Source organism: Tyto alba, unplaced genomic scaffold, assembly GCF_018691265.1.
Source record: "Tyto alba isolate M040663 unplaced genomic scaffold, T.alba_DEE_v4.0 Super-Scaffold_42, whole genome shotgun sequence".
Classification (NCBI taxonomy): Eukaryota; Metazoa; Chordata; class Aves; order Strigiformes; family Tytonidae; genus Tyto; species Tyto alba.
Window position 1 is genome coordinate 16410699 of NW_024881318.1, and position 16558 is coordinate 16427256.

Genomic DNA, 16558 nt, shown 5'->3' on the forward strand with positions numbered 1-16558 from the left:
TGCTTACTGTAATTATTTAGTGTTACTATAGTATAGTGCTTACTATAATTATTTATACAATTTCTACATATTTATTTTGCTAAGACCCACCTGCTCGATTCTTAGCTTTACAAGCTGATACAAAATGAAGTTCAAAACAGACACCTACAGGAAACAGCATGTGGCTTATCTCAAATTTTCCAGCTACTCTGTTGACCTCACTGATGACCCATCCAGTTGAGAATACAAGCATGTATTTCCTTATAAATCTATATGAAATTAAACAACTGATTCTTTCCCATGACTAACTCTGAAACAGAGGTATAGAATGCAATTTTGAAGAAGTTTGTGCTCAACAGTCTTTACAGATCTAAATGGTTGTAGATGGGCCTCAATATGTGAAAACCAGAGAAACACAAGAACTTCTCAATGTGTTGGGAGGTTAGAGGTAACATTAGCACCAGCAACATTGGTGTTTTGTTGCATAAAGATTGACAGGACCAGGAGTCAGTCATTATTTTGGCTTTCAGTACCTTAGCAGACTGATGGAACCCAAGGCCTACTGGTAGTTGTAGTGGTAGAATAAAAAGAGGTGCCTTCTTGAGGTCAGTTCTTACACTGAAAAGCACAAATCAAAATAACTGGAAGAAAAGTCACTTGTCAGTTTTGTGGCCTCTCAATCTGGGTTGCCCAGAGCCCCAAATGCAGTAAATCAGAGCAGCCAGGCAGCACCTACTACAGCTATATTGAACCTGGCTGAAAAATGCTGGTTCCAGCTCCCACCTCCAGGAACTCTTTTTTTCATTTACATCACCAGTAATTCTGAGTACTTACATGTACCATTTTATAAGAAAGCAGATGGGCAAAATCTAAGTCATGACCAGATCAGCCTGTGAAAATGGAAAAAATATGAACTACATGTTTCTTCTACTAAAGGTTTTCCCTTGCCTGCAAGGGGAGACTTGTCAAGTAGAGACAAAACATACTAAAGGTACTGTCATCCAAGTTCTGGATCTCATGCAAGGTGTGGTAGGAAATTAGATTTAATCCAACAGTGGAGGTTTGCAGAATTTAAGGAATTTACCGAGTCAAAAAGATGCACAGCAGCCTTCCAGTCATTCTCCTCTCCACGCTTTTTATTTTACTGTGTTGGAAGGCAGAGATGTAATAGAATCTATCATAAGTGGATCCTAAACCCACTCCTTGCCTTCCTGCAAGGACTTTGTAGCCCAGACTTCCCATGTTTTTGTTCACCTAGAACCATATCCACAAAGGTACAAGGTGCACAAGCACCTCCACACCTCTGTGAGTCTAGGCCCCAACTTAGTCCCGCTGGGGTACAGATGTTAAGTCTTGCACAGATGATAAATCATGCATGTCTGTGATAGCTATTATCTATGGAATGCAATGGTTGCTTTATGGTATTTTGTGGTGTTCTAACTTCTCAGGATATTATTTCCATGATCACTGTTGGTAGATTATAGAAGAAAATGTTAAAAGTACTATTTTAAGAAGTAATATAGCACATCTGTAGGCAATTATATAAAAGTACAAATGTTAAGCCACAGTAATGTCCTTGAACACAATACAAGGAACTTTGTTACTCCCAAATAAATCATATTAAGTGATGTGTTCTGTTTCATTTTTATCCTGTCACCCAGAGATTATGTAAATCATTCTTAACACTTCAGTAGTCAGGGATAATATTAATCATTCCCAATGAGAACATGAATTTTTTTTTCACTGAAGAAATAGAGACAATAAGCCAAAAAGAAATTCGCCTATACTGAATACCTAAGTCTGGAAAAAAACAAAACAAACAGTAATTAAGAGTAATTTAGAATATTATTAGGTATCTTTATCAGTCCTGTAGTTTGAAGATTTGTCACTGTTTGTCAAATGTATTTATTGCAACAGAAGACAACAAAAGTGAACTGTTAACACTGTGTACGCTGAAAGTATACTCTTGCTGACATAAGCAGGAGGTGAAAAATGGTCAACAAAAGCTTTTTAAACTTAAAATAAACCCAAAGGACTTGAATTCTGTTGAACTGTGGAGCAATCAACTTCATAACGTATGAACATACTGTTTTCCACATGTGCAAAGCAGCATCTCAACATCTGATAAACAACAAAACTCAAAAATATTGAAGAACACTTTATAAAGCAGCAACATATTACACGAACACCACTTTAACATCTGTGCTGGAATCAGTGGCTATCAGAGATCAACTCCCCTTTTGCTTTTTCATCTTAGCTTTTTGAGTCAGGGCTAAGAAATGTTTGCAAGGGAATAAGAAGGAAGTCTTTGTATTTCTAATTCCAGAGTTCAAAAAAAAATTACAACATAAAAATCTATCAAACTTTACAGCTTTCATTCAGTTTTATAAAAAAAATACAGTATTATATATATGTACATAACTATAAAACAGATGCCATAATATACACCTACATTTCTGCTTCAGTAATATCCTCATCGGGGCAACAATAGTATTCCACAAAACAGATCTGTCCATCTTCATTCCTAATCATATACTGCAGTGAAAGAAATCCTTGAGCATCTGTGCGAATGGACACTTTACAAGATAAAGCCAATGCCTTTGTAGATGGCTTAAGCAAAGAAATCTTGTACCTGCAGAGGGGAGAAAAAAAGTCATCTCAAAAAATTATATTGTGCAGAGAGGAGATGAAACATTACTCCAAATTAAATCCACAGAATAACTAAAAAGCAGTTAGGAACATGCTAATTTGATCTTTTCCTGGTAACAATATTGGACACACGTTGTTATCGCTTAGCTTTTGATCACAGACACAGACTTTTATCAGACGGGAAGTATTCTTTTTCCACCCCTACTTGTGAAATAAATGTTACAGTAATGCAAAAAGTTTTTTAAACCTTCCAGCAAGAATGCATGACCTGCCACATAGGGCACTGATCACAGAGTTCCTAACCTGTTTGTCTGGGTCTGGTTACAATGGAATGCTTCCATCAAATCAGAATCCCTAGGGTAGTCCAGATGTGCACTTCCTGCATTTCCAAAAGTTGATAACCTGGAAGACAAAAGGCACCATCTGAAAATACCTGATCACAGCTCTCCAAAAACTCATCAGAATCGGTCATCTTGCATATCTCAACGGCTGTTTCATAAAACACTGTAGTATGTTTGGCTTTACTTAAATAAAAATGCTAAATTGTCCACATCATTGTCACATTTACCGGGTTGACAATATATTCATTACTATGTCAATTAGATTGCATTTTGTGATTTGTTGTACTCATTACAATTATTCTTGAAATAAAGCAATATTCTAAAATGGCTCCCCCATCTTCACCCTGAAACTTCCAGTCCTTACCAATGGAGGCCAATCATGAACATCTGAGTTGAAAGCATAGTTTCTAGTACCTGAAGTAGGGTTTATCTGGAGACATGGTAATCTGCAGAACTTCACTGGTCATATCCAGTTCAGCAAATGCTTCTCGTAGCCCCTCCGACTGCAGGATAATTTTATTAACAACCTTTGTACTGCAGAAATCAAAGGCTAACAGCTGATCAGGTTCTTGAGTGTTAATTTTGCACACTGTCACTACTCCTCCTTCTTCCAAGAACAGCATCAAAGGATAACCGTAACCACGATAACACATCCTAAGGGCCGTTGATGTTCCTGAAAAAGAGAATGAAATATACATTCTTCAGAAAGCTAGTTAGCATATCTGATCACTTTAGAAAATTTGAATTTTACTGGCATATGGGGCACAGATCAATTTGATTTAGCATGTTTGGTCCAGCCTCCAATACACTAAAGTATCATGCTTAGTCTAGCCTCCTAGACACCCTAAGTGTGTGCTAACAAGTGCTAAGAATTATGAAGCAAAGTGAATAAAAAGTCTAACTCGTGTCATGTACCAAACGGATAACACTAGCTGTGACAGTGAAGCTGGATATGCTACAAATAGTTTAGTGGAATTGGAAAATCCTCAGTGGTCCTGAAGCTCTCTCTGGCTCACGTCACCTTTCTTTACTACTCTTGTTACCTGTGCAACCCAAACTGAAGTTAATACAACTTAGCTTGCATTACAGTCACATCCTCCTTTTGCTAGGCAATCATAATCTGAATGTTTGGTTTCCCAGAATCAGAGTGCTGTTTAGTGCAATTGATTTAGGTCTTTAGGCCAGAGTTACGACAGAACAGCAGAGAAATGCAGAGTTCAACAGAAAGCTGCAATGGTGGAACTGCCTAAAAAAACTGTCATGGTATCAGTCTACTCCACATGAGTACACAATGCATCCTGTAGCACCCATACAGTCATGCTGACTTGTAGTTATTCTTGCTTGTGAAAATATTTTTTTAACAACCATCAAGTAAAAAGAAAATTTAAAAATTAATTTGTAGGAAATAAAATTCACTAAGACATAGGTGCTTTTTGTTTAAACAGATGGGTTCATGTAATTCAATATTAGTATATATAATTATGAAAGCAGCTTCCCACATGCCTCTGTCACTGAAAAGACTACAAACAGGCTCATTAGTACAGTCCACTTGATTTTTGTAATTCACAAACTTGATAAGCAAGGTCTAAAGTGCTCTTACAGCACCTGAAGCACTACCCAATCCAGCTGCATATTTCTTGTGAGACATTAGGTAAGTACCATACCTTATCTGCAAGCTGGAGATAATACTCACAAAACAGATGCAGGCATATCCTGAAGAAGGGATGGAACTGAAGGTGCCACGTAACAGCTATTGCATTGGAAACAGGAGCACAGTGAACTGATGGTGCTACCTGGAACCCCTGCAGACTTCTTCAAGCCCAGTAAATCTGCACCAGAACATTTCCTAACTTATGCATATGCTTGTTAATATTTCTGAGGTAGCTGGATGTTCCGGGGCTGCACAAGCCACAGAAATATTAGAAAGAGATCACATTTATTATTGAGTTGATACAAAATTTTTTATTAGCAAGACAAATTCCCAGGTATGTCTATGCTGTCTCTCAGTGTGCTGACTTCTGCTACAGTTCACAGCAGTGAGTCAGCTCGAGTCCCCTGTAAGCCCAATGTGGATCCCTTGTGGCCTTAAGAGGTACTGACAGATTTCGTGCTTTTTCAGCTCAAAGTGAAAGCTCTGAAAAGAGGCTGCTCCAGCTTGCCCAAGCAAGCTTTTAGCCTGATACTGAGGGTATGTGCAGCCTGCCCCGTTGGCCACTTAGAAGTATGTGACAGCGTGAAGCATTGTCCCTAGTAGAGGGAACTCTGGTGCTCTCCACATCCATACTGACTACCCTGAATAGGCTGCAGAGGAACTATTCTGCCAGCTGTACCTAGGATTTCCCCTTAAGTGAAGGGCACTTGGGAACAAACTAGCGTTTGTGTGATGTGAATAATCTATCTGGGCCCTGGACTGAAAGCAGATCAACTGGAAAGGCAGTCCCAGTGTGTATCAGTCCTAAGGTAGAACACTGGCCTTAGAGTCAGAACTCCAGCCTAAACATCACCCAACTTGCCAGAGATGCCTGAGCAAATTACTTGACGTGTTTTCTTATCAAGGTTACAGAAACTATTTGAGATCTTCAGCCCCAAACCAGAGCAAGGATACAAGTTGGGGCTGTTCATTGGACCTCGTGCCACAAAAGGGTTCTCTCCCAAAACACGTGGTTCTTTTGTGCATTACACAGATCCTGGAAACTTTATCTTCACTGAAAGACTCCTCTGTTTCTCAGTTACCCCAAGAGCATCACACATACACCTTTATTCCATCTTCCAAACTCAATCAGCCACTTTTAGCCTCTCCTGCTGCAGCAGTCCCTGACACACTGGCTATGGTCACATCCATCAGCTCCTTTCTTCTCTCCATCAACCGACAGCACAGCACACACTTGTATGGGCTTAAGTAAACAGGATGCATCCTGCTTCACAGTGATAGATGCCATGCTCAGAAGGACTTAAGGTGAGGAAGTTAGAAGTTTTGCCAAGACTGGAAATCTCCCTGTAGCTATGTACAGGTTTCACTGTGTGATTACACAATACACATACACTGTCAAGGTAAATATGTATCATACCTGGCAAAGAACTGGTACCAAAAATGGTCAAGCAGTCGAGAAGAACAGACAAATTGATCCGGAATGTCACTGATTCCTCCTGAACAGCAAATTCCTGAAAAATTTCTGCCTGTAAGAGAAAGGAAAGAGATGAAAAGAGAGGAATTTCTGCAATTATTTTACAATTCACATTTATTTCCTTAAATTCAGCATTTTCACTTTTAGACACCAGTGCAGTACAAAGTGACTTCTACATGTAATAATAGCTCTTCATTCTCAAAACTAGTAAAATAAAACCAAGTCATAGTCAAAACAAAGTAGCATGGCATAGGCATGAAAACCTAAATGTAAACACTTGTCTTTTGTAGTTTAAAAACAAGCTACAAATGTTAAAGACTAAAGCTGCCTACTGTGGGAGCTGGAAACATTGAGGGAACTAGAATCACAGAACTGGGTTGGAAAGGACCTTAAAGATCACCTAGTTCCAACCCCCCTGCCACGGGCAGGGACACCCTCCACTAGACCAGGTTGCTCAAAGCCCCGTCCAGCCTGGCCTGGAACCCTTCCAGGGAGGGGGCAGCCACAGCTGCTCTGGGCAACCTGGGCCAGTGCCTCACCACCCTCACAGGAAATAATTTCTTCCTTATATCTAGTCTAAATCCACTGTCTTTTAAATTAAAACCATTACGCTTTGTCCTGTTGCTACAGGCCCTGCTAAAAAGTTTGTCCCCATCTTTCTTATAAGCCTCCTTTAAGCACTGGAAGGCCACTGTAAGGTCCCCCCAGAGCCTTCTCTTCTCCAGGCTGAACAACCCCAACTCTCTCAGCCTTCATAGGAGAGGTGTTCCATCCCTCTGATTATCTTTATGGCCCTCCTTTGGACCCACTCCAACAGCTCCATGTCTTTCCTGTGCTGAGGACCCCAGAGCTGGACCCAGCACTGCAGGGGGGGGTCTCACCAGAGCGGAGCAGAGGGGCAGAATCCCCTCCCTCAACCTGCTGAACACACTTCTCTTGATGCAGCCCAGGACACGGTTGACTTCCTAGGCTGTGCACACACAATGCCAGCTCATGTCCAGCTTTTCATCCACCAGTACCCCAAAGTCCTTCTCTGCAGGGCTGTTCTCAATCCCTTCATCCCCCAGCTGTTATTGATACAGAGGCTTGCCCCAACCCATGTGCAGGACCTTCCATTTGGCCTTGCTCAACTTCATAAGGGTCACACAAGCACACTTCTTGAGCTCATCCAGGTCCCTCTGGGTGGCATCCCTTCCCTCAGGTATGTCAACTGCACCACACAGCTTGGTGTCATCCGCAAACTTGCTGAGGGTGCGCTCAATCCCACTGTCTATGGCATTGATGAAGATATTAAACAGTGCTGGTCCCAATGCAGACACCTGGGGGACACCACTTGACATCTATCTCCATCTGGTCCTTGAGTCATCAATCACTACTCTCTGCATGTGACCATCCAACCAACTCCTCATCCACTGAACAGTCCATCCATCAAATCCAACTCTCTCCAGTTAAGAGAGAAGGATGTTGTAGGGAACTGTGTCAAGGACTTACAGAAGTCCAGCTAGATGACATCTGTAGCTCTTCCCTTATCCACTGATGTAGTCAGTCCATCAGAGAAGGCCATGAGGTTGGTCAGGCAGGACTTCCCTTGGTGAAATCATGCTGGCTGTCTTGAATCACCACCCAGTCCCCATTAGCCTTAGCATAGCTTCTAGGAGGATCTGTTCCACAACCCTTCCCAGGCACAGAGGGCAGGCTGACAGGTCAGTAGCTCCCAGGGTTCTCCTTTCTACCCTTTCTGAAAATGGGTGTAATGTTTCCCTTTCTCCAGTATCTGGCGACTTCACTTGACTGCCATGATTTTTCAAATATGATGGAGAGTGACTTGGCAACTACATTAGCCAATTCCCTCAGGACTCTGGAACACAACTCATCGGGTCCCACACAATTAAGCATGTTCTGGTTCCTCAAGTGGTCTCAAATCTCATGTGTAACAGTGGGAGGTACTTTGCTCCCTCAGTACCTGCTCAAGGTCCATTCACTCGAGAGCTGTGGGAGCAGAGATTGCCAGTAAAGTCTGAAGCAAGATTGTTGAATACCTCAGCCTTGTCCTTTTCCATTGTTACCAGTTTTGCAGTTGTGTTCATTGGAGAGGGTGGGCTTCACTTTCTGCCTGACATGCCTACAGAAGCCCTTCTTACTATTCTTTATATCCCTTGCCAAGTTCAGCTCCCACTGCACCTTGGCCTTTCTGAATCCATCCCTACACAACCAGGCAACATCCCTCTGCTCTTCCCACGATACCTGCACCTGCCCCCACCGCATGTGCATTTCCTTCTTGCTATTTGGTTTGACCAGGTCTTGACTCATCCATCCTGGCCTCCTGCCTTCCTTTCCTGATTTCTTACACCTAGGGATCAACAGCTCCTGCAATCTATGGGAAGTGCCCCTGAAGATCTGCCAGCTCTGTTCTGCTCCCTTGTCCCTGCCCTCAGGGATTTCCTAAAATCCAGGGTCCTGACTTTACTCTTCACCTGACCCATGTCCCCAGGGACTGCAAACTCCACCAGTGCAACGTTAAGTGCAACTGTACAATGTACGTGTCACCCTTCTCCAGAAACAATACTTACTTTCTTCACTTGGAACATGAATAAACATTTCAAATAATAAAACTATATAAGAACTGCACTGAACAGTGAGTTCACCACACTGGAACATGCTTAAACATGTCTCTGACTAGTCTGATGCGGTTAAACTACACCAGGCTACCCCATTTGTCACTGGGCACTAGCTGCTTTGTGGTAACTGCAGGAACAGAGTACCTCAGATATAAAGCAGGGTGATCTGAGCTGCTTTTGAAAAAAGTTACATATTTCATTGGCAACTCTGGGGGCAAAGCCCACCCCGGGGTGCATCAGACGCGGCATCACCGGCCGGGCAAAAGCGGTGCCTGTCCCGCTGTGCTCAGCCTTGGTGCGGCCTCACCCGGCGTGCTGGGTGCGGTGCTGGGCCCCACCGTTTAGGGGTGTTAATGGTCTTAAATGGATCCAGAGGAGGGCAACAAAGCTGGGGAGAGGGCTGGAAGGCCCGTCCTGTGGGGAGCGGCTGAGGGCTTTGGATTTGTCTGGATCTGGAGAAAAGGAGGCTGAGGGGCAACCTCACTGCTCCCTACAGCTTCCTGAGGAGAGGACACGGAGAGGGAGGTGCTGAGCTCTTCTCCCTGGTACCCAGTGACAGGACACATGGGGATGGCTCAAAGCAGCGCCAGGGGAGGCTCAGACTGGACATCAGGAAGCGTTTCTTTACCGAGAGGGTGGTCAAACACTGGCACAGGCTTCCTAGAGAGGCGGTCGATGCATCAGGCCTGTCAGTGTTTAAGAGGCATTTGGACAGTGCCCGAAATGGCGTGCTTTAACTTTTGGTCTGCCCTGAAGTGGTCAGGCAGTTGCACTAGGTGATTGCTGTAGGTCCCTTCTGACTGAAATATTCTGTTCTATGCTTAACAGCTCAACACTCTCAAAGGCACCTCCAATCACTGTTCCTCCTCTCCTGGCCACATGTACCCACTGCTTAATATCTACTAGCACATGCTGGCCGCTTCATGAGCCAGCTTAACGTGCTCAAATAGCAGAAAGCTAACCAAACAAATACAGCACTGTTGCAAATACCTTAATAATATAGTTTGAATCCTAGAATATTATTTCGATTTTAGTTTAAAAAAAATAACCTCGATTTAAAATGGAGTTATAGCAGCTGTGACAATATAAGGTATGTTGAGGCCCTTAGGAACAGATAACTAGTATGGTGTTTGCCTTAATCACTACAGGAATTGTTATGGACTCTGAATCAAAACAATGGGTACTGATTACGCATCTTGAGTTAAAATGACTATGTAACCATGACTCTGCTGAAAAAGTGTATAAATATGTGCTGTTTTGTATCTGTTGATGAACACGTCTTTGGTGGAGCTATCCCCCGAGTTCCCCAGCGCTGGAATAAAGAAGTGCCAGCTTATCTGCTGTGTGTTGATAAGTTCTTCCACGATTGCGACCGCTAACAGATTTGGCGACCCAGGTGGGACCTTGCGAGTGAGACTGGACGGGATCGAGCGCTGATCGAACTCCAGCCGGCACCGAGGAATTCTTGGGGAAAGCCATCGTTCTCGACCCATAAAGCTCCTCGCAATGTCCCCTGGAAAGGTAAGGCACTTCTTTCTGAATCTGTGGAAAGCCTGCCTGTCAAACGGAGTGACAGTTCCGCGTGGTTGGGGCTAGGGAATTCCCGAGCAGTGGAAGCCTCGGCGCCGCCCGTAAGGCGAATACGGAGCGGGGTTGGCGTCAGTGTCAGTGGTGAAAGGGATTTAAAGGAGCGGGGCCCACGGGACTCCCTGAGAATAGGACTGTCTTGGGCGCTCCCGGGAACTTCCCCGGAGGGACTCCTTATCTTAATTGAGTCACTGCGAGGAGTAAGGCAAGGATTATTAGAAGAGAGTCTGGGCTGTGCATAAATTGTGAGACGTGGGATCTTGCGTGGAACAGCGTATACCAGGGTTGCTAGCGCCTCACTGGTATACATCTGGTCAGGAACACTTCGGTGTTCACATCTGTACTTTCTGGTCTTGATACGGGAAATTGTATTTTTCATATTCTGTAATTTGTTTCTGTGCTTCTGAATCTTGTAACTTTGTAACTTTGGTAATATAGGAAACAATGAAACACTGTTGAGGTTTTATGAGTGAATGAGACGTGTAATTACGCACAAAGCGAGTGTGGAGCTTTGATCCGCGGTTCTGTTATCCCACGAGGGGTGCAGCTGGAGATAAGCGAAGCAAAAGGACGCAACAACAAAAAAAAAAAAAAAAAAGAAAAAAAGAAAAAAAATGTATACGGTCGGTTTACTATGGCATTTAATTTTCAAACCGGTTTAAAGAAGGGAGAGGGAGTAAGAGTTCTATACCAAGAAACACTCCCTTAGGTTGCCTTTTAGCTCACTGGAAAGAGATGCATGATGAATTAAGCAAAAGTCAACTTACTGAATTTTGTAATCATGAATGGCCATTGTATAAATTAGAAGACGGAGAAATGTGGCCCCTGAATGGGACCTTAAGTTATAATACTATTTTGTAATTAATGTTATTTTGTAAAAGGGAAGAAAAATGGGATGAGGTTCCATATGTAGATGTTCTTTTATCTGCGAGAAAAAACGGAGTGGCAAAAGAATGTGGCCTGATTAATCAAGTGATGTCTCTTATGGTAAAGGATAAAAAGGTTCAGGAACGTTGCCCCGTATGTACTTCCACTAAAATGTTCTTTAAACATTTGGCACTGAAGGGAAGGGGACATACAGAAACAGGTCCTGAATTAGATATTGCTCCTACTGCCCCAACAATTCCTGCAGTTCCCATATACCCCCCCCATTCCACTACCTTTCTGTGAATGTGGACCTGACTCCAGACCTAGGCATCCGACTGGGCAATCAGCCCAGGGTGCTAATTAAAGAGAAGGGCACACGCTACAATTTTGCAGTTGTTTTTACAGATCTCAAGAGGTCCTCTAAGGGGAGGGATACAAGGGGGAAGAGGAGGATTGACTGACAGAACCCCTCTCGGAATAAATCAATGTGCCTTTTGTAAAAAGGAAGGGCACTGGAAAAAGGATTGTCCAAGGAAATTAAAGGGTCAGCAAACAGCAGCTAATGTGATGATTATAGGAGAGTATGCAGATTGACGGGGACCAGAGGTGAACCCAGCTGAGCCTCTGGTTACAATCAGGCTGAGAAAAAAGGAGGTTACATTTTTGGTGGACACTGGAGCAACGTTCTCAGTTCTGAACAAACAGAAGGGGATGATAGGATCTAAAATGGTTAATATTGTGGGAACCACAGGGAAGGAGGAAAACCGGCCATTCTTACAACTGTTGATTTTACAGTTTGGAAATAAAATCATAACACGTGAATTTCTGTATGTTCCAGAATGTCCAGTACCCTTAATGGGAAGAGATTTGCTATCCAAATTAAATGCCCAGATAGTTTTTGAAAATGAAGAATTGTTGTTAAAAATACCAGAATCAAAAACAGGGGAAATTTTGATGATACAGGAAAAAACAAAGATACAAGAAATCCCCCCCCAGAAGTGAGTTATCCAGTAGTTCCCATGGTATGGGAAACTGATGTCCCTGGCAAATCTAAACTGGCACAACCAGTGAAAATTGAATTAAAGAAGGGAGCAAAACCAGTTAGGATCAAACATACCCAATTACACCTGAGGCAAAACAAGGAATTAAAAGGCTGATTGATAAATTCTTGAAATATAAGATTTTAGAAGAATGTGAGTCAGAATATAATACCCCTATTTTACCAGTCCGAAAGCCCACAGGTGAGTATAGGTTAGTACAGGACTTGAGAGATATAAATCAAATTGTAAAAGACATTCACCTGGTAGTGGCAAATCCATATACCTTATTGACAGCCCTTAAAGAAAAGCAGCAGTGGTTTACAGTGCTTGATTTGAAAGATGCTTTCTTTTGCATACCCCTGGAACAGGAAAGTCGTAAGCTGTTTGCTTTTGAGTGGGAAAACCCACAAACAGGGCGTAAAGTATAGTTAACCTGGACATGACTACCCCAAGGATTATAAGAAAATCTTCGGCAGCCAACGTGACAAAGAACTAGAGCTATGGACAAATGAAAAGACAGTGACTCCATGACAAGAACATCTACTCTTACAATATGTGGATGACATCTTAATAGCTACAGAAGAAAAGACAGCCTGTATACAGGTAACCACTGAACTTTAAAATTTTTTTTTGGACTTAATGGGTATAAGGTGTCTGAGAAGTAAGCCCAAATAGCAAGCCAAACTGATATATTTGGGCTTTGAAATTTCAAAGGGACAAAGAAGATTGGGGACTGATCGAAAGGAAGCAATCTGTGCTATTCCAGAACTTCAGACTGTACATGAATTAAGAGCTTTCTTGGGAATGGCCAGGTGGTGTTGTCTTTGGATTATGGTCTCTTGACCAAGCCATTATACGAGGCCCAAAAATCCACCCCTTTCATATGGGGTCAACAACAACAGGAGGCCTTTCAAAAGCTTAAGTGAGCTTTAATGACAGCACCAGCTCTAGGATTACCTGATTTAACTATAGATTTCCAGTTGTTTGTTCATGAAAGGCAGCACCTTGCCCTGGGAGTCCTGACCCAGAGGATGGAAGCTGGAAGAGACCTGTGGGGTACTTTTCTGAACAACTGGACACGGTGAGCAAAGGATGGCCTTCCGGCTTGCGGGCAGTACCGGCAACAGTAATATTGATACAAGAAGCCAGAAAGCTCACCTTGGGAAAAACCATCACAGTCTGTGTTCCACATATGGTTGCTACAGTGCTGGAACAAAAAGGGGGGTATTGGCTGTCCCCTAGCAGAATGATGAAATATCAGGTAATTCTTACGGAGCAAGATGACGTGATTCTGAAAACAACTAATCTTGTAAATCCTGCAGTTCTTCTGAGTGCTTCACAGGAGGAAGAACAACCTGAACATTATCGTATAACAACTATTGAACATACATACTCTAGTCGAGAAGATTTGAAGGATGTCCCTCTTGAAGATCCTGAATGGGAGCTGTTTACAGATGGTAGCAGCTTTGTACAGAATGGATATGCGGTAACAACTGAAAGTACTGTGGCAGAGGCAAATGCACTGCCCAGCACTACATCAGCACAGAAAGCAGAATTAATTGCCTTAACACGAGCATTGGAATTAAGTAAGGGAAAGAAAGTGAACATCTGGACAGATTCAAAATATGCTTTTGGAGTGGTTCATGTCCATGGAGCATTATGGAAAGAACGAGGACTATTGTCCTCCCAGGGAGAAAATATTAAGCATCAGAAGGAAATTTTACAGTTGCTATTGGCGGTTCAGGAACTGGCCCAAATAGCGATCATGCACTGTAAAGCACATCAATCTGGAAATACAAAAATAGCAGGAGGGAATAGGTTAGCAGATCAAGCTGCCAAGGAAGCGGCTCAACAGCAAATGTTACAAATGGCAGTAATTCCTACTAGAACTGTAACTCTCCCAAAGGAACCACCAGAATACTCAAAGGAAGATGAGAAACTAGCTCAATTTTAAATGCAAAGAAAAATTTAGAAGGATGGTGGACAACCTCTGAAGGCCAGGTGGTTGTGCCCCCATTAATTATGAGGGAAATACTACAAGTAAAACATCAGGAATGCCATTGGGGTGTAGAGGCCCTGGTGACATTCCTGAAGAGGCACATAGTATTGGTAAGGATGTTAGAGATGGCTAAATCAGTTGCTGCAAAATGCAATGTATGTTTAAAGAATAATCCTGTGGTACAATAGAGAGTTCAAATGGGCAAACTGAAAGTAGGAGTAGAACCTGGTGACTATTGGCAAATTGATTTTACAGAATACCCAAACGTAAAGAATATCGGTATGTTCTGGTTGGGGTCGATACCTTTTCTGGATGGCCAGAAGCTCTTCCCTGTCGCACAAATCAAGCTAAAGAAACAGTTAAATGGCTTTTACATGAGATAATTCCAAGATTTGGAGTGCCTATTGGAATATCATCAGATAGAGGTCCGCATTTTGTAGCCACTGTGGTGCAGGACATAAGCAAAGCCCTAGGAATATCCTGGGATTTGTATGCTTCCTGGAGACCACAGTCCAGTGGAAAAGTAGAAAAGATCAATCAGACTTTAAAAAGACAAATTAGTAAAATATGTCAAGAGACTAAATTGAAGTGGCCTCAGGGACTCCCATCAGCATTGTTGCACATTAGGGTAAAGCCCCGAAGTGGGATGTTAGTCAGCCCCTACGAATTGATGTATGGAAAACCATATGAGACACCTGAACCTAATCCAAATATGCATAAAACAGGAAAACAAGATGTTTATAATTATTTGCTTTCTCTTGGAAAAACTTTAGCTAAACTCCGAAGTGCAGTAGTGTGGAATCAACCCCTGGCTCTGGAAAATCCAGTACACGACTTTCAACCTGGAGACTATGTCTACATAAAGACCTGGACAACGGAACCCTTACAAGAAAAGTGGAAGGGACCCTATCAAGTTCTCCTAACCACATTCACCGCAATTAAGATTGCAGAATCAGATGCTCGGATCCATTACACCAGAGTGAAGAAAACACCTTCTACAAAGTGGAGAGTGATCAGAAATCCACAGACTTTAAAATTGACTTTGAAGCATGAATAATTGTCTGAACCTTGTCTTTCTGTTAGTCTTTCAGTCTGAGATGGTAGAAACGTGGACAAAGGAAAAATCGTTGTCAGGCCAAGCAGAGGTGACTAATGATACTCAGACTCAAATCCATAACGTGAATGACTGGTGGGTAGGAGCAGACGGACAAGTACAGTGCTTGGTTTAACTTATCATTGTTTGAAACGAGAACTAACCCAGAAAACAGAGTTTAATCCAATGATCATACAAGCAGAAGCAAGACAACGGGCCCCACCATCATATGACAATTTGGCATTCAATGAGATTACAATTTGAATATGTGAAAGTATTGAGTATGATTATCAATACTTTCAAAAGGGGAAAATGTTGCAAATACCTTAATAATATAGTTTGAATCCTAGAATATTATTTCGATTTTAGTTTTAAAAAAATGACCTCGATTTAAAATGGAGTTATAGCAGCTGTGACAATATGAGGTATGTTGAGGCCCTTAGGAACAGATAACTAGTATGGTGTTTGCCTTAATCACTACAGGAATTGTTATGGACTCTGAATCAAAACAATGGGTACTGATTACGCATCTTGAGTTAAAATGACTATGTAACCATGACTCTGTAACCATAACTCTGCTGAAAAAGTGTATAAATATGTGCTGTTTTGTATCTGTCGATGAACACGTCTTTGGTGGAGCTGTCCCCCGTGTTCCCCAGCGCTGGAATAAAGAAGTGCCAGCTTATCTGCTTTGTGTAGATAAGTTCTTTCGCGATTGTGACCGCTAACAGCACTAGTGTGTAGAAGGACTGTGCAGTGAGGAGCAGGAGAAAGCAAGGAAAGATGCAGGAACAGGGAGACTCAGGCTTCTCCCCTTTCACACACAGTTCAGGCTGCAGTTTCACAGATGGCAAAGACACAGAGTCTAAAGGACAGAACAAAGGTAAAGTTGGGTTTGAGTTACTACCGTAAAATATTTCTTGCCCCTTCCATTTGCACCCCCAGTTCCACAGATGCTTTGGAAGCCACGGTGATGCCTTGCGGGGGAAGGAGGCGCAGCCCCACCTGGATGAAGGCGTTGGCCTGGATGCACTTGGCGTCCTCCACCGTCACCCTGAGGCCGTTGGCCGTGGCGAAGCAGGTGGCGTGGTCCTGGAAGTGGACGGCCCTGAGGAGGCTGGAGAGGTGGCGGGCGTTGTCGAGGCTGGCGGCCAGCACGAAGGGCTCGGCGCTGGCGGGCGGCCGCGCCGAGGCGAGCGGCATGGCGGCGGCCGCGCTTCCGGGATGGGGGGGGGAGGAGGCGGAAGCGGGGCGCGAGCG

General features: G+C 43.0%; 1 protein-coding gene across 1 annotated transcript; it reads right to left on the reverse strand.

Moving 5' to 3' along the window:
- Positions 1–1864: 1864 nt before the first annotated feature.
- RAD1 (RAD1 checkpoint DNA exonuclease) lies at positions 1865–16517 on the reverse strand. The gene is made up of 5 exons (XM_032992302.2): positions 16304–16517; positions 6038–6146; positions 3384–3642; positions 2932–3030; positions 1865–2611 (listed from the first exon to the last, which is right to left on the reverse strand). The coding sequence occupies exons 1-5, from the start codon at positions 16499–16501 to the stop codon at positions 2428–2430; spliced, it is 849 nt and encodes a 282-aa protein (XP_032848193.1). The 5' UTR covers positions 16502–16517; the 3' UTR covers positions 1865–2427.
- Between the last annotated feature and the right edge of the window lie 41 nt (positions 16518–16558).